General features: G+C 44.0%; 1 protein-coding gene across 1 annotated transcript; it reads left to right on the top strand.

Annotated features, from left to right (window-relative positions):
- The first annotated feature begins 12,894 nt into the window (after window positions 1-12,894).
- On the top strand, window positions 12,895-21,804 carry Atp5mc2 (ATP synthase membrane subunit c locus 2). The gene is made up of 5 exons (XM_034517290.2): window positions 12,895-12,987; window positions 16,456-16,524; window positions 18,752-18,829; window positions 19,342-19,535; window positions 21,541-21,804. Exons 2-5 carry the CDS (start codon window positions 16,486-16,488, stop codon window positions 21,653-21,655), a joined length of 426 nt encoding a protein of 141 aa, XP_034373181.1. The 5' UTR covers window positions 12,895-12,987; window positions 16,456-16,485; the 3' UTR covers window positions 21,656-21,804.
- Window positions 21,805-22,341: the final 537 nt, after the last annotated feature.

The following is a 22,341-nucleotide window of genomic DNA, read 5'->3' as shown; positions in this document are numbered from 1 at the left end:
GTTATGGAGCCTGTGTGAGTGCTTCTTAGAGTTTGGAGATGGGAGAAGGCTTGGAGAGTCAGAGAATAGCACCACTCAGTGGTCCAGGTCAGAAACTGCATAGCACCTTCACCCTCCAGCACAAGGAGTCACTGAGACCTGTCAGTCCTCCGTTTAAAACCAGAGCTCAGCAGCTATGATGGGAGAGCTCAGACTGCTACTGTCTCCCTCCTGGATTGGGTAACAGTCTCTTATAGCATTTACAGCTGTCTTCAGGTCTTTCTAAAATGTCAGTCTGAGGGGTTGGGTTGTAGGAAACCTCGGTGGCAAAGCACTTGTCTAGGATGCTCAAGGCTATGGTCTTGATCTTCAACACTGGAAAAAAAGCAAACATAAACAAAAAACCTTGAGTCTAGTTTCAAGCTAGTCTGGGATATGCAATGCAATGAGATGCCAAACAGACAGACAGACAGACAGATGGATGGATGGACAAGTAGGTAGGAGGGAAAAAAGGAAGGAAAATAAAAACACATTCCAATCTTTGGATCCCCTACAAAAGCACAAGCACATTTTTTTTTTTTTTTTTGACATGGATCACAAGCTGGCCTGGAACTCAACATGTAGCCAAGGATGATCTTGAACTTGTGAGCCTCCCGTCTCCATCTCTCAAATGTTGCTGCAATCATAAGCATGTGCTATCACACCCAGTTTATGAGGTGACTGGGTTCAAACCCAGGGGTTTGTACACACTCGCTAATCACCATATAAACTGAGCTACATACATCTTCAGCCCAATATTATAAACTATGTTTCCAAATCAAGTGTGATGGCACACACCTATAATTCCTGTACTCAGGACATTCAAGGAGATGAGTCTTGAGTTCCATGCTAGGCTGAGCTATATCATGACACTCTGTCTAAAACAAGACAAGAATAAGACAGAAATGGACTTTATCTTGTGCAACATTCATCATCTACAAAACTTCAATTGATAGCCTGTCCGGTAAGTACTAGATATTATTCTAATACTAAAGAAATGATACTAAACAGACTCACTGCCCTGGGGGAGCTTATCATCCAGAACAGAAAAAGAGCAATACAAATGAAAACAGGAATAGTAGAGACAGCTCAGCAGGTTAGATACCTGAGTTAGGCTTCCCAACAACTGTGTAAGAAAGCCGTGCATGGTGCGTGCCTGCAATCCCAGCTCTGTGGAGGCAACCAGGCAGATCTTTGAAGCTGGCTGACTGGACAGGCAATAGCTAAATATATAAACTCCAAGGTTAGCAAGAAACTCTGTCACAAAAAAAGCAAGGTGAAGAGCAATCCAGGAGGACTGGAGAGATGGCTCAGCGGTTAAGAGCACTGACTGCTCTTCCAGAGGTCATGAGTTCAATTCCCAGCAACCACATGGTGGCTCACAACCATCTGTAATGGGGTCCAATGCTCTCTTCTGTTAGAAGAAGAGCACTGTCTGAAGACAGCTACAGTGTGCTTATATAAATATAAATAACATTAAAAAAAAAAAAAAAAGAACAATCCAGGAAACATCTGACACTGACTTCTGGCCTGTAAGCACACACACACACACACACACCCCACAATCCTAAATCCTAAGTGGATAACAAAAATAAAGACAGCTGGAGAGATGGTTTAGAGATTAAGAGTGCTTTCAGCTCTTGTAGAAAATTTGGGTTCAGTTCCCAGAACCCGAATGAGGTGGTTCACAGCAGCCTGTTAATTCTGGTTCCTGGGGAACGGATGCCACTTCTGCCTCTGTGTGCACCACTATTCATGCGGTACACATGCATAACTCAGGCATATACACATACTTAGTCAACACATGCATAACTCAGTCATATACACATATTCAGACATTTTTATTTATTTTTTTTGAGACAGAGTCTTGTTTACATAGCTCAGGCTGCCCTGGAACTCACTGCTTCCTGTGTGCTGGGATTAAAATCCTGTGTTCCGTGCCTGGCCATAAATTTTTTAAAAAATAAATAAATAAATAAATAAAGGCTGCTGGTATAGTTCAGTGGTAGAGCTTTCGCTCAGCATGAATGAGGGTTCAGTGTTCATACAAACATACGAGCCCTGGACGGTGACTCACACTCCTAATACTAGCACCTCGGAGGCTGAGACAAGAGGACCATCCATGAGTTCAAGGCCAGCCTGGGCTACAGAGTGAGATGCTGCCTCAAAGAAACAAAACAAATAAAAAAAATTCTAAATGAGAAAATGTATGAAATTCTAGTAAGTGTTAAAAAGAAAGACAAAGGAGTTGCTGAGGGGACTGAGAAGGAAACATAGCCATTATTTACTTAGGGTGGCCAGGGAAGCTCTGAAGAGATATTCCTGTGAAATGACAGTGCTAAGCATAGATTCAGGGAAGAATGTTTCAGGCCCTCAGTTCTATGTGTCTGAGAATCAGCAGGAGCCGTTATAGCTGGACCCTGTTTTGTTTGTTTGAAAACTTTTATTGTTGGTGTTGTTGTTATTATTATTATTATCATTATCATTTTGTTTTTGTTTTTTAGTTTTTGGAGACAGGGTTTCTCTGTATAACACTGTCTGTCCTAGAACTCTCTTTGTAGACCAGGCTGGCTTTGAATTAATAGAGATTTGTCTGCCTCTGCCTCTCAAGTGCTTATTATTATTTTGTCTGTGTGTGTTAGTGTTTATATGTCAGTATGTGTGTATGTCACTGTGTGTATGTCAGTATGTGTGTGTGTCAGTGTGTGTGTGTCAACTGTGTGTCACTATGTGTGTGTCAGTGTGTGTGTGTCAACTGTGTGTCACTACGTGTATGTCAGTAGGTGTGTCTCAGTAGTGTGTCAGTGTGTGTATGTGTGTCTCACTGTGTGTACATGTGTGTCAGTGTGTGAATGTCAGTATGTGTGTCTCAGTAGTGTGTGTGCCAATGTGTATGTCAGTATGTAAGGTCAGTAGTGTGTATGTCAGTGTCTATGTGTGTGTGTATTGCAAGAGATTGAATTCAGGGCATCAAGTGTGTTAGCCAAGTGCTTTGCCACTGAACTACAACTTCAGCTCCATGAAGAGACTTTCAGTTGCATAAGGCTTTAAGCTTTATTTGTAAAGACTAGATCAACTATTTATTGAGAAGGCCGTGCTGGAACCTAGATGGCCAGCTACAAGGCAGCTATTGACAGTCCAGCAAGAGATGTCACTGGTTTGGACCAAATTAGACTTTGGAAGTATAAAGGGGTAGTAACACATGGGATGTGTTGTATATTCAATGTCAAGCTAGACATTCAATAAATAGTTCATGAATAAGTGAAGAATTAATCCACCTAAAGGATGTGAGCACCAGAACTGAAATTACTCATCCTGTCATTCTGCTAACAACCCAATGTGTCTGCACATTGGAAGTAGACAAAGGACCAGTACTTGGAGTTAAAAATGACAGACAGACAGACAGACAGACAGACAGACAAAGAGATGGGTGATAGATTGACCTTTCATGATCCTCCATGGTCTAGTTAGCTCAAGTCAGGTGTGGTAGTAACTTTGAGGACAACCTAGGCTACGTAGTGAGTTCTCAGGGAAGCCTGAGCTACACAGAAAGATCCTGTCTCAAAAAGCAATAAAAAGGACTGAGGAGCAGTGCAGTTGGTAGAACTTTGCAAGCAGAAGACCTGAACTGGATCCACCTCCTTCCTGAAAACCAAAAGCCTGGCCATGATCATGCCTTTAATCCCAATGCTAGGGTGGTAGAGACCAGCAGATGCCTGGGACTGGCTGAGCAACCAGCCTAGCCTACTCCATGAGTTCCAGGCCAATGGAACTCTACCTTGTCTTAAAGGAAAAAAAAAAAAAAAAAAAGAGGAGCTAGAGAATTTGTACAGTGGTTAAGAGCAATTGCTGCTCCTGTAGAGGACCTGGGTTCAGTTCCCAGAACCCACATGTTGGCTCAGAATCATCTATAACTCCAGTTGCAGGACACCAGATGCCTTCTTCTGACCTCCTTGGGCATCAGACATGCATATGCTGTGCAAACACACATTCAGGAAAAATACTTATACACATAAGATTCTTTAAAATTGGGGCTGCGCCAGGCAGGGTTTCTCTGTATATCCGTGGCTGTCCTGGAACTCACTCTGTTAGACCAGGCTGGCCTCGAACTCACAGAGATCCACCTGCCTCTGCCTCCCAAGCACTAGGATTAAAGATTCATATCACCATCACTGGGCTAAAACTTAAAAAAAAAAAAAAAAAAAAAAAAACAGTGTTTCTCTGAGTAGCCCTGCCTATTCCGGAACTCACTCTGTAGATCAGGCTGGCCTCAAATAAACACTCAGAAATCTGTCTGACTCTGCCTCCAGAGTGCTGGGGTTAAAGGTGTGTACCACAATGCTAAGCCCTGAAACACTGAATTTTCTTTTCTTTCTTTTTTTTTTTACATTTATTTATTTAAGTAAATAAAGTACTTACTTACTTACTTACTTCCTGAAGTATGAGTACTCTATGTATATGGATACCTACATGCCAGAAGAGGGCTAGATCACATGATAGATAATTACGAGCCACCATGTGGTTGTTAGGAGTTGAACTCAGGAAGAGCAGACAGTGTTCTTTACCGCTGAGCCATCTCTCCAGCCAGAAATATTGACTTTTCAATCCTCCTGCCCCATCCTTCCCAGTAGCTGGGATGGCTGGTCTGTGCCACAAGATCCTGCTCATTTGCAGTTAATACTGAAGATCGATCACAGAGTCCCAGGCATGCCAAGACAATTGCCACTGAGGCCCATCTTGAAAAGGTTCTTTTGCATGTAGACTAGGAGACATGTATAAAAATTCTAAAAGCAACGTTATTTGTGAGGGCAAAAATGAGGGAACAAATTTAAATATTGTTCAATAGGAGAGATCGGAATACAGCTGTTTACATCAGCATGGTGGAGTCTTAGAGATACAGAGTGGGATGAAAAGAGCAAGTGGAAGAGATCACAGACACTGCGTGTCACACTCAGAAAACAAATAACAAAACAAATTCGGTAAAAGCCGAAATGCTAAGTATGAAACTCAGGAGAGAAGTGCATGGCACTCACAATGGTAACTTCAAGTTTTTGTTTTTGTTTTTTTGCTTAAGCTCAAGGATTGTTTATATGTGCCCAATTCTGTTTCATATTATGCCTCACGGTTTATATAACACATCAACTCTCCGAATAGATGAAGGTTTTGTGGTGGCAGTGCTGAGAGTTGAACTCAGGTTTTCACACATGCTAGCCAAGTGCCCTATCACTGGTTTTTGTGTGTTTGTTTGTTTGTTTGTCTTGCTTTGTTCACATCTGTGTTCTGAGCTCCATGAACACTACTTTGCATATAGTAGATGTTCAAAAAAAAATAATGTTTGAGGTACAGGACCTACACCTCAGTGGTAGAGAACTTGTCTGGCATTTGTGAATACCTGGGTTCAAATCTCCAGTACTCCAAAAACAATCTGTTGAATATATACATTATACAGTTACATACACATATACATATGTATACTTATATGAATATGTATATATGTGTGTGTATATGTGTAAGTATGTATATATGTGTGTATATGTGTATATGTGTATAAATGTGAGCATATATATGTCTGTGTATGTATATATGTGTATGTATATATGTGTGTGTATATGTGTATGTATATATATGAGCATATATGTGTATGTATGTATATGTGTGTATATTTGTGTGTATGTATGTATATATGTGAATGTATATATATATATGTGTGTGTGTATATATATATATATATATATATATCATTCTTTTTATAATTTATAAAGACATAGCCATACCCTGTAGTGCAGACTGGCCTCAAACTTGCAGCAATCCTCCTGTCTCAGTCTTCTGAGTTCAAGGACTACAGATATGAGCAAGTTAGCCTGGTTTGTATTCCGTAATCTTTGAGACAAGGCCTCAGTCTGTAACCTGGCTGTCTTGGAATGTGCCAGATAAGCCAGGTTAAATGACCCAGAACTCATGACGATCCACCTGCTGCTGCCTCTTAAATGCTGGGATTAAAGACGACCATGTCCAGCTCATAATTTTTGTAAGAAAGCAAAATGCTCATTTTAATCATGATTTTCATTTAGTTGTCTTGGCTAGAATTCATTCTACTTTCTCAACTTTTATTACCCATATAGCCTTTTACTTAATATGCATATGCTATGCATATATGCTAATCTTCTATTTGTTTTAGTTTTGAGACAGGGTCTCACTGTGCATATAGTATTCATATCCTATGCATATTATACTTGCATGTGAGTGATTTTTAGTGATTATAAATTCAAAAAACAAGGCACTACATATTATTTCTTTCTTCCTTTCTTTCTCTCTCTTCTTTCTTCTTTTTTTTTCTAAGACAGGATTTCTCTGTCTGGTTAGCTCTGGCTGTCCTGGAATTCTCTCTGCAAACCAGGCTGGCTTTGAACTCAGAGATCTGCCTGCCTCTGCCTCCCCAGTGCTGGGATGAAAGGTATATGTCACCACACCTGGCACATTTTCTTTAAAAAAAAAAAAAAAAAAAAAAAAAAAAAAAAAAAAAAAAAACAACCATGTACAATATATGGTACAATAATTTGCAAAGTAAACGTTCAATAAATGTCAGCTGATCATTTAATGTCATCACAGGTGACAAGGGCAAGCGAGAACGGCCAGACCTAAGCTCTACAATACACATGCAAGCATGAAAACAAACTGAGTCATCACTTGCTAGTTTTCTGCATTTCACAAATGAAGACACTGAGGTACAGAGGTTTGTTTTGATGTGAGGCAGGAAGCAGGAGTATCATGAGTTCAAGGCCAGCCTCAGCTATGGAAACCCTGTCTCAGAAAGGGCAATTGGGGTGGGAACTAGAGTTTAGGGATCTACCATGGTGGTGCTCGACTTTAGTCCTAGCACTCCAGCAGAGGCAGGCAGGTGTGAATTCAAGGCCAGCCTGATCTACAAATAGAGTTCCAAACCAGCCAGGGTTAGACCCTGACTCAAAACTAAAAACAAAAGAAAGATTAAACTTCAGATGTACTGGCCAGTTTTGTATGTCAACTTGACACAAGATGGAGTTATCACAGAGAAAGGAGCCTCCCTTGAGGAAAAGCCTCGGTGAGATCCAGCTGTAAGGCATTTTCTCAGTGATCAAGTAGGGAGGAAGGACCCATTGTGGGTGGCACCATCCCTGGGCTGGTAGTCCTGGGTTCTATAAGAAAGCAAGCTGAGCAAGCCAGGGGAAGCAAGCCAGTAAGCAGCACCCCTCCATGGCCTCTGCATCAGCTCCTGCCTCCAGGTTCCTGCCCTGTGTGAGTTCCAGTCCTGACTTCCTTTGGTGATGAACAGCAATGTGGAAGTGTAAGCTGAATAAACCCTTTCCTCCCCAGCTTGCTTCTTGGTCATGATGTTTTGTGCAGTAACATAAACCCTGACTAAGACAGATGTCTAGCTTGTAGTCTTCAGTTCTTCACAGCGCAATCATGTTTATTTTCTAATTTGTCTGTGTCTTACTCAACTTGGGAAATATTTATTGATTTTGTTTTTCTTCTTTCTTTCTTTTTCTTTCTTTCTTCCTTCCTTTCTTTTTTTTTTTTAAGACTTCACTTTTATTTTATGTGTTTAGGTGTTTTGCCTGCATGTATATTTGTGCACCTTATGCATGCAAAGGCCAGAAGAAGGCAATGGACCCTGTGCGGCTGGCATTATGAACTGTTATTAGCTGCCTTGTGGGTGCTGGATAATGAACCTAGGTTATCTGGAAGTACTCTTAACAGATTAGCCACCTCTCCAGCTGCTCTCTCCTCCAAGATTTGCCTGTATTCATGTCTATGTGAAGGTGTTGGATCCCCTGGAACTAGAGCTACAGATAGTTGTGAGCTGTCATGTGGGTGCTGGGAATTGAACCCAGATCCTCTAAAACAGCAGTTAGTGCTCTTAACTGCTGAACTAACTCTCTAGCCCCCAATGCACAAATTCTTAATACAAATTCAAAGGCACTTAAATTCTGGTCTAGTAAATTCTTTTTTTTTTTTTTTTTTTTTAGAATTTATTTATTTATTTTATGTAAGTACACTGTAGCTGTCTTCAGATACCCATATGAGGGCATCAGATCTCATTATAGATGGTTGTGAGCCACCATGTGGTTGCTGGGATTTGAACTCATGACCTCTGGAAGAGCAGTCAGTGCTCTTAACCGCTGAGCCATCTCACCAGCCCCGTAGTAAATTCTTTTAATTAATTAATTTACTTATTTTTACTGTATAAAAATGAATTTAATTTAAAAATGGGGAGTTCTGGACATGGCAGGGCATGCCTGTGATGCTGTCACTTGGGAGTCAGAATCAGGAAGATAAGTACTAGCATAGGACCAGCCAGTCTACATAATATTCCAGGCCAACCAGCAAAACCCTGTCTCAACCAACAAGCACTCAGGAGGCAGAGGCAAGCGGATCTATGAGTTCAAGACTAGCCTTGTCTACATAGTGAATTTAGACCAGACCTCTTGTTGGGATTACAGGCAAAGTCAAATTTGAGGATATTACCAATTCATTATGTGACTTTGAGAAAAAAAAACTGTCTCAGAAGAAAAAAAAACGACCCCCCCCCTTTTTTTTTTTGGTGATTTGTTCTTTCTATGCAGCCCAGGGTGGCTCCAAATTTAAAATCCTCCTGCCTGCCTCTTATCCTCAACACTTTGCTGTGTAAATACTTTTGAGGACCTAATTTAAGTACCCCACTGATGCCCTCCTCCCCTGCCCACCTCCTCAGAAGCTGAAGTATCAACGGTCCTTTCTTGTATTGTTTTCTCTGTGTAAGCGTAAGGAGGTTCACTAGTATCTTGTGTCATACTACCTGGGAAACTGATTTAAGAAGCCAAGAGGAAAGCCATTAGTCAGAGATCAGCATCCATCTCAGTCCCAGAAGTCTAACCAGAAAGTTGACATTAACTATCACAACTGGGCTAGGGGTATATCTCAGTGGTAGAGATACACAGCTCAGTCTTCTGGAGGCCCTGTGTTCAATCCCCAGCATCGAAGCAAGTAAGAAAGGAGTTCAAGACCAAGAAAGAATCATTGCTGAAGTACAAAGACATTAAGCTTGTAAAAGGAAGACTTTCGGAATGTTAACACTGGATAGGTTCTCACTTCTGTAAATTCTTTCAAACTGGGAAAACAGAGTGTTGAGAGATGGACTAACTCAGTAGTCCCTCTGCTAATTAGTGGTAAAGCTGGGACTGGGCTCCTGAGTTTCTCCTGTGCTCACTGCCTCTAGCAAAATTAGGTAGCTTACTTTTAAATCATCATGATAAGAAATAAACTACGCAGCCCTTTACACTTCTCTCTGAATATATACATATGTTTTTGTTTTTTGAGACAGAGACTCTCTATTTAGTCTTGGCTGTCCTACAACTTAATATGTAGATCAGGCTAGCCTCAAAATCACAGGGCTTTGCCTCCCAAGTGCTGGGATTAAAGGCACATCACACCCTGCTCTCTGGAAATGTTTTTAACTGACAAATAATAATTGTGTTTATTGAGCAGGGTGTGGTGGCACATGGGTCTTTAATTCCACCATTCAGAAGGCAGAGACAGGTGGGAGTTTGAGGGCAGTCTGATTTGGCATAGTGAGTGCCAGGGCTGAGTAGAGAGACTCTGGCAAAAAAAAAAAAATGTATATGTATGGGCATAATGTGATGTTCTGATCTACATATTCATTATAGAAAGATTCTATGTAGCTGATTAACATACACTTTATCCAGCCAATTCATTTGTATATGTGAGAGAAAAACCTTAAGATTTATTTCAGCAGCCTTGAAATATCCAACACATTAAATGTAGTTAACTGTCAAGTAAAAGATGTTACTAAAACCTATTTCTTCAAACTGAAACTTTGTATCCTTTGATCAGAATTTTCCTTTCCTCCATCTCATCGCTTGACGACACCTTTAATACCTTCGTACTATCCCTTTTATGTTTCTCCCTGTGAATCCTTCTGTCTGAGGTTTCACATTAAACAGAGTTAAGCTGTGCCTGTGCGGTTTTGATTTTTCTTCTCTTAACTACTCTGTCTCCCGGCCAAAGGCAAATAAATATATTCAAGACAATCAAGATTCTTTCTTGGTGACCTTTGAGGGAAAGAACTCATGGAATTTCGATATGTGGGATGCCAAACCTCCTCCTAACCTACCGGTCAATTAAAAGGGGTCTCTGTTCCCCTGAGGGTTGTTAACCAATCCGAGGAAAGGAAAGATCAAACTCATTTCTCCGTCACTCTTCTGCAGGGAGGCTGCTAACCAGTTAGAATCTGCCACTAGAAGTCATTAGGAAAACTGGCCAATCAGGCCAACCTTGTTACATGGCCTGGTCGGGAAGAGACGGGACTGATTGGAAGGGCTGGTTCTCGCTCCACACCCTTTCCTTCCTGGACCGCAGGTTCCCTAGCTGTTGAGAAAAGGACCCTTCCGAAGCCCAGGGTTAAGATCTCTAGCCCCTCCCTCACACGCCTCAATCCACTTTTTGGCATGTCTTTGCTCTCTTATTATCTAATTTCCTGCTTCAAACCTTGTTGCTGGGGCCCTCAGGATTTTCAGCTTCACAGATTACCCATTAATGTGTCAACTAACTGGTTTTGCATGATTTATGTGATTGAAAAAGTTTTGTAATATTAGAATCTCTTTCAGAAGATAACTGTGCAAGGGCCCTTACAATAAACAGTCTCACGGGAGCATGACAGAATTGAATTGCAATGATCCTAACTATAATACTAACGATAATGATTATGGAGATTATTGAACTTTTACTGAGTACCAAGCCCTTTGCTAAAAGCTTCATGTACATTATTATCTCAGTATAGGCTGCAGAGTAAGCGCTGTTATTATACCCAATTTTAAAAGAAGACGGGAAAAAAAATGATTTAAAAGGGTTAAATAACATGCCCAAGGTCACACGTGATTTGGGAACCCAGGTTTGCCTAGTCTGAATCCTACCACTCATTATCAGACTCTGCAGTAACTTTTAGGAGGAGCTAGGGTTAGCTCCTCACAGGCCCCTTTTCTGATTCATCCTCCTCCGGGATTTTGTTAGTGATATACGAGATTCTCTAAATTGTCGCAACCAACAGCTGCAACACCATTTGGCGGTGGCGGCTCCTAAGAACTATAGATTGTGCCTCTTAGGGCATGAATCCGAAAGCTAAAAGGAATTCGGTTTTTGGCGGGGAGGGGTGTTCGGGGAACCTCAAGAGATCAACTCCTAAGCCCTTGCTAGCCTGGGCCCCTCAGAGAGTGGCGGATTTGCCTTTTCTCACACAGCATCTCACACTGCTTAGTGCTTGGAAAATACCTGTTGCTTCTTACAGATCCCGGACCCACCCCTGCCAGGGTCAACAACTGGCACTGGAGGGAGATTTGGGGACCTCAGGAGAACCTGTGAGAATCCTAATCCATCTAAAACCCGAGGTTTAGGAAAGGCGGGGAGTCCCCCACCCTCTTCTTCCATTTCTCCCCACACTTTCCCTCCCTTTCAGGAGCTCAGGGCCATAAAAATGCAGATGGAGGATCGGTGTGAAATAACGGGCCCATATAAATCCCTCTGCCGCCCGCCTGCAAGATGGATTGGCCGCATTGAAATTCCTCCGCGAGGATAATTAAACTCGGGGCCTCATCCGGGCAAAATTACATTCCTGTAATGGCGTCGCTCGGGGTCCCGGGAAATTGCTCCGTGGGCTTTCAGCGGCGGTTTTTATCGCCGGCCGGGGTGTGCCTGGCTGCGGCTCGCCTCTCCTCCGGGACCGTAAAGCTGCTGCCGTGATTTATCCTCCCCTTCTCCCAAATCCGATTAAATGGAGGAGCTCGGGGCCGGGGCGCCGCGGGGCCGGGGGCCGGGAGGGGGTGGCGGGAAGGACGGGGCCAAGGAGGGGAGGACAAACGGCCCCTCAGAGGGTGGCGGATTTGCCTTTATTTACAACCGCGGCTTTCTTTTTATTTTTTTATGGTGGTTTGGTGAGCTCTTCCCGTCTTTCTCGCGCTGCGTCCAAGCACCCTAAACCGGACAGCCGGGCTTCGGGGCTGGGTCGGCCTTGCAGCCGGCTTCTAGGTTCGTCTGGTCCTGCGTGCACACAAAGGGCCTGCTCCCGCACTCGTGCTGGAAAGCCCCCGCCCACCGCCACCAGGGGAGGGACGGACGAAAGGACACTGAAGAAAAGTAGGGGATTGGGGAGAGCACCTTGTTTGCGACTGCTTATTCCAGCTCGCTTCCCCCAGCAAGCCTGACAGAGGTAAACTGGTCGCCTGGGGTGACCTCGAACCCCTCCTGCAGGCCACAGGTGCGGTTATCCCTAATTGATCCCAGGATTCACAAAAGGGAGATTCAGGCCTTGTTTATCCCCAGTCTTCTGACTCGCAGATGTTGAGTTTTTTCTGCTCATCAGCGAGATGGGGAAGACAAAAAATAAGTTAAACCAGAAACAGCCGTGGCATTTTGCTGATAGCACTGAGCAGTTCTCATCTCCCACCCAATGTTGCCAGGGTCCTGAGGGCGACAGGAAGCCAAGAGTTCTGTGACTTTATTTCCCCCTGCTACATTTTAGGCACCGAACCCCAATCCCTACTGTATGTTATAAGCAATTTCCGAGTAGGCTGGATTGTTTTTGGTAACCCCCTCTTTGCGCATGCTCGGAAAGGGGACTCGAGTCCAAGACTCCAAATGTTGTGCAGTCCACACTTTGCACACGTTGCGGATCGGCCTTCTGTGCAGAGTTGGCGGCTCTTCCGAGCACGGTGGGCTCCTTTTGCAGTTTCTCCTGTTGGACGCCAGGTGGCGTGCTTGTCCCCCAAGACACCACCAACCTGGCAGGGGGAGCTGTGGCGCCCCGGCCGATCCTCTAGCTTGTGTTCACTCTTTCCACGCAGAAGCGACTCGTTGACTCTGGTCGCGCACGCGCAGAGCCTTCTCTCGCGCTTCCCGCGCCCCCGCCCCTCTCTGTCTTCTCTACCCTGGGAGCAGGTAAGGCCTTGAGGCCTCGAGTCCTCTTCGCGCCGCGCAGGCGCGCGCAGCAGTACCCCTTGTGAGGACGCGTGGCCGCCCTGACCTTGCTAGCTCCCACCCGGGTCCCCGCACCCTCGCGGTTGCCGGCATCCCCGCGCGGAGAGCTGCCCCTTCCTCGTGTGGATGACCTCTAACCGCGCGGGCCTGGCGCCATCTTGGGTGTCTCACGGGGGTTGGGGGCTTTGCGGCCGGCAGAAGGCAGATGCTGGCGTGCGTGTTCTCTCTGGGCGCGAACCAAGGCTTTATGGATGCTCTTTGCTCACCCTCACGCCTTTCACCATTGTCATAACCCCAGAGTCTCCCCGCTTATCTTTGCTTCCTCCTGTCATCCTGAATCAAAATAGCCTTTATTATTTGAAGCTTGCAGACTTTGAACCTCAGGACCTCTGCTGCTCAAAGCAGTCAAGCTAGTTCACCGTCCAAAGCCACCATCTCCCCTAGTCAGCATCCTTCAGTTTGAAATAAACTGGACGTGTTAGAGAGTAACAGAACAGACAAACCGGCCTGTGCACAGGTGGCTTGAGAAAGCCAGGGCAGAAGTGGGGCGTGTTTCCTTATAAACTGTGGTTGTACTCAGCCAGTACCTGCCTCTAATGAAAGCCCTAACATGCTAATGAGGTTAGAAATAAAATCTTAAATGATGGGCTAGAAATGGAGGCTTCTGTTAGGCAGCCCAGAAGGTGGGAGCAGTGGAAGCTTCAGAATTTATACCTGTCAGCTAGAGGGGAAGGTTAAAGGAACAGGATAGAGGATCACTTAGGAATTCTGATTGTGGAGGGTTGCATTGCTCTGGTGTGGGCTTGCCCAGGTTAGGTGACCACAGGAAGGGCTCGCTGAATGATACTCTTGGGTTTATTACATGCCAGCAACAGATTATACTATTTCCATATGTTAATTTGTAAATTAGTAAATTTAATCCACCTAGTACTTTTTTTTTTTTTAAAGGATAGTTTACTGAGTACTCTGTAAGTGAGCACTGGGCTGGGCAGTAACTAGAGTATTTCCAGAACTACATTTTATAAGTGATAACGTTAACACTTGTTTTTGGAAAAGCGTCTTCCGTTTTATTTTGGCTTCTTGAAGACTGTCTTCATATAACCCATGTTTACCTCAAACTTGGGATCGTTCTGCATCAGCCTCCCCAGTGCTAGGACCACATGCACGTATCACCATGCCTAACTTCAGACCTCCCTTTATTCATGTGTATGGACGCTTACACGGGTGCTGAGACGTTAGTGTGGAGGGCATTTCCACCCCGCCTTCACTTTTTGAGACAGGATGTCTTACTAACCTGAAGCTCATCAACTCAGATTGCAAGCCAATCACCTTCAGGTAACCACCTGTTGCCATAGGTACCAGCACTTGGGGCGTGTGGCAGACACTATCATCTAAGCCATCACCTCAATTCAAGCCTCCATTCTAAAATTTTTTTAAAAAAAGTATTGGGTTTTAACTCAATTGAACCTGAATAGTTGGGCAGCAAGTCTGGGTTTAGGTTACATAAAGACAAAAGGCAGGACCTTGTTTGTTACAGGGTCATACTGTGGCCTGGAGTTCAGAGATCTATCTGCCTCTGCCTTCTGAATGCTGGGATTACAGATGTGTTCCACCATATCCAGCAAAAAGTAAAGCTTTAAATAGAACAAGACCTGAAGATAAACACTGATCTAAAAGTAAAATTCAGGATTTACAAGTAGCATATCTATAGCATATCTGCCCTTGGACAGGTTGAGTCAGTATACTTACGGAAGTAGTGTTTAACAGGCTATACTTTGAATATCTTAGTTTGTGGAATATTCAACCTTCAGAGAGAAAAAGCAGAGGATGTAGCTTGGTGGTAGAACAGGTTACCTAGGTGCGCTAAGGTCCTAGGTTCTACCTCCAGTGTGCCTTCCCTCTGAGTGAAATTACAGAGTTACAATCCTTTCTCTCCCACTGACAACCTTTCAGTGTTGTTGAGACCATATCATTGTATACCTTAAATATACAGATGATTGGAAAAGTTGTTTAAAATATTGAGACCAGATATCTTGTAATCCTTTCTCTCCCACTGACAACCTTTCAGTGTTGTTGAGACCATATCATTGTATACCTTAAATATACAGATGATTGGAAAAGTTGTTTAAAATATTGAGACCAGATATCTTGTTTCTAAGGGGCTGGAGAGATGGCCCAGCAGTTAAAAGCAACTGCTGCTGTTCCAGAGGCCCCAAGTGTGTTTCCCAGCACCCATATGACGGTTCATAACCATCAGTAACTCCAGTTCCAGGGAGTCTAGTGCCAGCTCTGACCTTGGGCACTGGGTGTGCATGTGGTACACATACATCAGACAAAACATACATACAAATCTAAAAATGTCTTAAATTATTGTGTGTTAATGTGCAGCCACACATGTTCCGGTGGAGATCAGAAGACAGCTCTTGGAAGTACCTCTTCCACTGTGTGCTCTAAGAATTAAACTTGTCTTATTAGGTTTATAGGGTATATGGTTTTACCCTCTGAGCCATGTTGCAGACCCAGTGACAGGCACACACCACACACACACACATACACACATATGTGTGTACATGTATATCCTCTCAGATAATTCTAATTCAAGTGGGCTTCTCACTTCACTTGGGGAAAACACTGTCCTAAACCTTTAACTTACATATTCTTCCTTTGGATCTCGAGGACGAGATCTTGATACCCCTTTATAGAGTGATGAAGTTTTACAGTTGATGCTTATTAGATTGATGCCAGGGTTTCTCAAGGCTTGGCTGTATCTGTTAAAGTTAGAAATCGGTATTGTAAGGAGTGAGATGCTAAAAGGATAGTTGGAAAACTTGCAGTGACTTTGTCTTCTAAGAACTCTCCCAGAAGTTTAGGGATTCTATAGGGATGAAGGCACAGCCAGCACTAGACTTGTACGCTTAAGGTCTTGGGCTCTAGCCCTAATACTTCCTAATACTCTGCTCAATAAAGATGAATACTAGTTCTTTTTGTTTTGAAACAAGGTCTTACTCTGTAGCTTAGTCTGGCCTGGAACTTTTTGCAGTCTTGCCCATGCCTCTGGAGTATTGGGATTGCAGGTGTTGGAGCCACCACACATTGCTTCTAGGTCTAGGCACTGAGACCAGAGAAGAGATGCTTTTGAACCTAGAAGAAGAAAAAGAACTTAAGCAAGGGATACTGGGAAAGTTAACGTTGACAATCCCAAATCGGGGGGCTATGGAAGTGGGTAATGGCTCAAAGAAGGGAGCAAGTGACTACTTGTCCAGGCCATGAAAGCATTTGATTTCAGGATTCTGATGTCGCCTATAGTGATGACGTTAAGTCTGTCATTTGGCTCTCTGAGCTAATTAAGCTTCCTAGAGCTCCTTCTCAGGTGTGAGGATGAAGTTTACCAAGCAAAGAAAAGTTTACAACCCTGCTGCTTATTTCCAGCTCTCCTGCCTTGGCCCCTCACCCCTGAAAATGTATGCCTGCTCCAAGTTCGTCTCTACCCGCTCCCTGGTGAGTACACTTGCGGAAAGGAGTTTAAAGGACACCTTGTTTCTTTATATAAGAGAATGCCAGAGATGTCCAGACTTTTAATATAGGGAAATGACATTGTCATGTACAAGTGTGCTGGGCCACCTTTATAGCTTCCCTAGGGTGCCTGCAGTCTGTGGCCATAGGTTGGACATGCCTGTTACACCTTGCTCTTCACGGAGGGACCGGGGGAAGGCAAATGAGATTCTGTGAAAGAGAATCTTTTGCTATGGTTGCTAGTAGAGTGAATGTTTGCTAGGCACTCCCCGGTCCATATTCTCTGGAGGACAGTTAATTTACAGCCACATCATGTAGTTTCACTGTATGTTCATGGTATTCAACAAACCCAGCCAGACACAGTAAGCAAATGATGTGTTACTTAGCTTGGATAGAGTATACATTGTCTAGGGACTCTTGCTTGAGTTAGCCTTAGCTAGGACTTTACGCTGGGAATTTAAGCCTGGGAAGGAAACTCGAATACACTCTGGAACAGTGTTAGGCTCAGAAGCAACAGGATGTTAGAAGTTTAAAATGAATAAGATAGTGGAAGCTGTTCATCCATAAGTTAAAGGGTGTGATGCTGTTGGTAGGTACCAGTTACTAAGCATTCACTCTGTGCCTCATGCTATTTACCAGTTTGTATCTTCCCATTTACTCCTCAGAACCCATTTGACAGGTGAAGAAATAAAACATTAAGTAACCATTAAGTAACTTAGCCCTCATATTGCATACCTGATAGAAAGTTAATATTTGGGGTTTCAGAGATGGCTTAAACAGTTAAGATCACTGTTACTCTTGTAAACAACTTGGGTTTGGTTCCTGGCATCCACATGGCAGTTGACAATCATTGTAATTCCAGTTTCAGGGGATCCAGTGTCATCTGGTCACTGTGAGCACTAGGCACCCACAAGGTGCACATACATACATGTAGGCAAAACACTAATACACACAAAAGAAAGTCACTGCAAAAAGGCTAAAGATACAGCCCAGTGGAGAGTGCTTGCCTGGCATGTACAAAGCCCAGGGTTCAGTCCCTAGCACACGCACGCGTGCGCGCGCACACACACAAAAGAAGAAGCAGCCAGACATAGTGCTTCATGTCTGTAATCTAGAACTTGGGAGGATGAAGCAGGAAGATTGGTTGGTACAAATTTAAGACCAGCATGGCCTACCATGAGATCCTGTCAAGAAGAGGTATGTAAGCATCTTAATTCTGTCTGTAAAGGCCTGGCTGTTGTCTACCATGTATCTTAGAAATGCAGTCTTGAGGCTGACAAGAAAAGGCTGTCAGGATGAGGTGAGGTTTGAACATGGTTCTTCACGTCCATCTTCCAGAGGTGGATACGTATATTCAGGGAAGAATACCCTGATCCTTGGCTTTCTTATGAGCCAGTCATTGCCAGTAAATATCTCCCTTGTTGAGTGAAGCAGATATTTCTGGAGCTTAGGTTTCTTCTGATTCTCAAGAGGGTAAAAGTACAGCAGAAGTGTGGCCTCCTATGGCACCTACAAGGAAGAACACTTTCTTTCCTTAAAGCAAAACCTGAAATGCAAGACAATGGCCCTGAATTCAGAATTTGTTGATACAAGGAATGATACTGCATGTGTGAAGTCCCAGTACCAGGGACACTGACACAGGAGGGTCCCTTAGCCTGGGGCTTCAAGGTCAGCTTGGGCAACATAGCAAGATTTCTGTGTCTTTTAGGATTTGTTTTGTCTTTAAAGATTTTTTTTGGTAGGAAATTGTGTCATGTGTATGAGTGTTTTCCTTACATATATGATGTGTGTGCCTAGTACCCAAGGAAATCAGAAGAGAGTGCTCTCCTGGGACTGGAGTTATGGATGGTTGTGAGCCACTGTGTGGATGTTGGAAATTGAACCTGGGTCTTTACTAATGCTCTTAACCTCTAAGGCATCTCTCTAGTCCCATCATCATCATTATTATTTTATTATTATTGTTGTTTTGAAACAGGGTCTCTCTATGTAGCCCTGGCTGGCCTGGAACACGTAGAGATCCACCTTCCTCTACTTTCTGAGTGCTGGATTAAAGGTGTCTGCCTGTCTCTTTAACATATAGAAAGACTGACTTAAGGTTCTGAGTAAATTTGAAAGAATGGAAGGAGCCTCAGAGAACATCCTACTGGATGCAATGCTTCTGAAAGTAACCTCCACAGCCTTCCTGACCTTCCTGCCCTTGTCATTCCCCTAGATCAGGAGCACCTCTCAGCTGCTGAGTCGTCCGCTGTCTACAGTGGAGTTGAAGCGACCACAGATGCCAACAGATGAGGTACCTTGAGGTGGAGTTGGGACTGAGGTTTGGTGGGGAGGGGTAAAGAGGGTTACCTCTCAGAACCAGTAGGGGGAGTGCTGAGGACAGTCACCACAGACTGATGTTCAGGAAGGAAGGGTCAGGCTTTTGGCTCTAGGTAGAAATGGAAGGCAGTAAATACTCTCTGTGTTAGTGATTGCCTCTGGTAGTTCCAGCTTTGATGGACCTCTGTCAGCTTCCATTATTAGGCCTGATCTGCTGACCAGGTTTTGGGGGACAAGAACAGGCTCATGTCTCAAACTTAACACTTCTAGACCATACGGAGTCATGGAGGCATTTGAACTCTACCTCCTACATTAAAGAGTTATCTTGCCAGCATTTTAGGGAGGTTTTCAGGGAATTAAATGACTTTTCCATTGAGGGGGGAACATCAGATTTGACAGCCTAGCAGTTTGAAATAGTACAATGTTTCCAAAGCAAAACAGAGCACTGATAACAAAATCCCTGCCTTCTGTCCGCCTTTGTCACAGAGCCTCAGCAGCTTGGCAGTCCGGCGGCCTCTGACCTCACTTATCCCTAGCCGCAGCTTCCAGACCAGTGCCATTTCAAGGGACATCGACACAGCTGCCAAGTTCATTGGAGCTGGGGCTGCTACAGTTGGGGTGGCTGGCTCTGGGGCAGGGATTGGTACTGTTTTTGGGAGTCTCATCATTGGCTATGCAAGGTAAGGGTACCTGGGCCCTCTCTTGGCTCTGTTGCATGGTCCAAAGGACAATCTAGAGCTACACTGTCCTGTGTAGAGGCCACTAGCTCAGTGTTGTTACTTTTTATTTAAGTTTCTGGGTTTTGTTTGAGATAAGAGTAAACCAACTTGTGCCTCCATGTGCATGTGTTCACACATCTGTGAGTACACACATGCATATATACCCACACCTAAATGAATAAATATTAATTTTTGTTTCCTCATTATGTTGCCCTAGTTGGCCTAGAACTCACAGAGCCCTGCTTGTCTCTGCCTCCTGAATGTTGGCAGTGAGGGGCATGTACAGCCAACCTTGCTTTAATTTTTTTTAAATATGAATACGACTATGAATACTATGCTAGGTGTGATAATACAGACCTGTAATGCCAACAGTTGTGAGAGAGAGGCAGAACAATCAGCAGCTCTGGGTTAGCCTGAGCTACATGGTGAGTTTAGGCCAGCCTAGTCTATATGAGATCCTGTCTCAACATAAAATTGAGGTTTTCAGTTTCTCTGTCCTGCAATTCCAAGTGCTTAGTGAACAGTGCAAGTGTGGCACAAGTGTGGCACATGTGCGTCGCTGAAGCTGTGTTGAGCAGCTGTAGCACAGAGCAGGGCCTGGCAATCCAAGTCTGAGTGCTGCGGTTGGACCACAACCTGGTTTTCTATGGCTGAGTTAAACTGTGGCCCTGGCTGCCTCAGACAGCTGTTTCCCCAGTGCTGGATGACCACCTAGTTTTTTACATTCTTTAAAAGTATTTTTAAAAGTAGCAAGAAGAGGTTTTCTATGTTCTTACACGGGGGGCAACAGAGTCTAAGGTGCTGGCTCCATGTGTGTCAGTGTGCTTCGTCATGTGCACAGTTATGTTTACACTCTAGAATAAATGTTAGGACAATAGACTCTGGTCCCAAAGCCTCAAGTGAAAACTCTGGCCCTTACAGAGAAGGCTGTCCTCCCTGGGCTCGACCCAGTCAGTGCCTTAGCCTTACTGTTTTCCTCATCCCAGGGAGTCACTCTTGCTCCTGGGACAGCTGCCTCTGCTGCCAGCCTGCTGGTCCCGGGCTCCTGGGACTATTTAGTCTCTGCTACCTCTGGACAAGTCACTGAAGAACTAAATTAATCCTCTAGAGACCAGCAGGATATCTTAATGTCTGGGGAAATAGGTTTATTTTTTTCAGAATTTGTGTTAAACAATAAGCCTGATTACTTTTGTGTTCACAATTCTGCTAAGAGTTTGTGTTGATTTACCTTGCGCATAAGACTTCTGTAGATACCAGGGTAAGGAAAATTAAAATTATCTATTGACTTTGCATGGTTAGCACACAGTTGTCCTATTTGGATTCATATTATAAATACAGCATAAATACCATTCAGCATCTTAAAGCCCCAAATCAAAGCTGTGGTGGCACACACCTTTAATTGCAGCATTTGGTCTACAGATGGAATTTCAGGGCAGCCAGGGCTACACAGAGAAACCCTGTATCAAAAACCAAAACCATTAAAAAAAATCTTGACTATTTTCAGATCAAAGAAAATTATCCCCTTGCCTCTCTCCTGCTTTCTGGAACAGTGCTCTGCCCATAGCGTCCTGGTGCTCACAGGGTGTGAGCCGCAGCCCACCTGCAGCTTGGCTTCTGTGTCCTCTTAGGGTTCTGCTGCTTGAGAAAGAGCCAGCCATTATGAATATTCTCCATTCTGTTCTGGCCTTGAATGTTAAGTATTCAGGCCTGTAGTTCTAAGTTACTATGGTAGGAGAGGTCACTGAGGAATGATGTTTGCACACAGGCTGTTAACAGCATCTAAGATTGTCCGCCTCTACCGTGTTTTACCCCCTGTTGTAACCTTAGTGCTAGAGTTTGGGGACAATGGGATCTCCCTAGATGGAATTTACAAATAAGCTTGAGGAGAATTCTCTAGGAGTCCATCTTAGACGTTTGGCCTTTTCCTTCTGTGGACTAGAAATTCAGTCTTCTCTCCTCTTCCCAGGAACCCTTCTCTGAAGCAACAGCTCTTCTCCTACGCGATTCTGGGCTTTGCCCTCTCAGAGGCCATGGGGCTCTTCTGCCTAATGGTGGCCTTTCTCATCCTCTTCGCCATGTGAAGCAGCGTCTCCACTTCCACCTCCCATGGTTCCTTCGTGTCTCGTCTGCCCTGTATGTTCCTTTTTCTGTACCTCCCCAAGAAGTCTGGGGAAAGTGCTTGGCTCAGGGTTTGACAGAGAGAAGACAAATAAATACTGTATTAATAAGATGTTTCTTGAGTCTCCTGTGTATATTTCTTCTCCACAGTTGGCAGAGTGCCTTGGTAAGAGTACAAGGCCAGCATGGTGATGGTTCTAAACTCTGCAGGGATCTGGCTGGGCTCAGTCTCTCTCTCTCTCTCTTTTTTTTTTCCTTTAAGACTTTTTTTAAAATGTATTTTATGTATGTGGGTGTTTGTCTGCATGTACATCTGCACACCAGAAGAAGACAGCAGATTCCATAGGACTACAGTTATAGACTGTTGTGAACCGCCAATGTGGGTGCTGGGTATTGAACTCGGGTCCTCTGAAAGAGCAGCTGGTGCTCTTAACTGCTGAGCCATCTCTCCAGCCCTTGGATTTATTCTTTAATTCTTTGTTTCAGGAAAGTTCTATTAAAAACAGCTGTCCTTTTCAATAATAATACCTGGTATGACCTGCTACTTGCCTTGGAAGATTGGGGTTGGTGCTTAAAATGGTTACTAAAATGGTTTGTTTCCTGTCACTGTCAGGATCCTGGCCCAGGCCCTCTTTGTCACTCATCTGGT

The sequence above is a fragment of the Arvicanthis niloticus genome, chromosome 13 (assembly GCF_011762505.2).
Source record: "Arvicanthis niloticus isolate mArvNil1 chromosome 13, mArvNil1.pat.X, whole genome shotgun sequence".
NCBI classification, from domain to species: domain Eukaryota; kingdom Metazoa; phylum Chordata; class Mammalia; order Rodentia; family Muridae; genus Arvicanthis; species Arvicanthis niloticus.
The sequence above is the reverse complement of the archived record's forward strand: the minus strand, read 5'-3'. Positions and strand labels throughout refer to the sequence as shown.

Coding starts and splice junctions, on each gene's coding strand:
- Atp5mc2 (XM_034517290.2), top strand. CDS start 16,486: ATGTATGCCTGCTCCAAGTTCGTCTCTACCCGCTCCCTG. Junction 16,525..18,751: donor TCGTCTCTACCCGCTCCCTG/GTGAGTACACTT, acceptor TCATTCCCCTAG/ATCAGGAGCACCTCTCAGCT. Junction 18,830..19,341: donor CACAGATGCCAACAGATGAG/GTACCTTGAGGT, acceptor CCTTTGTCACAG/AGCCTCAGCAGCTTGGCAGT.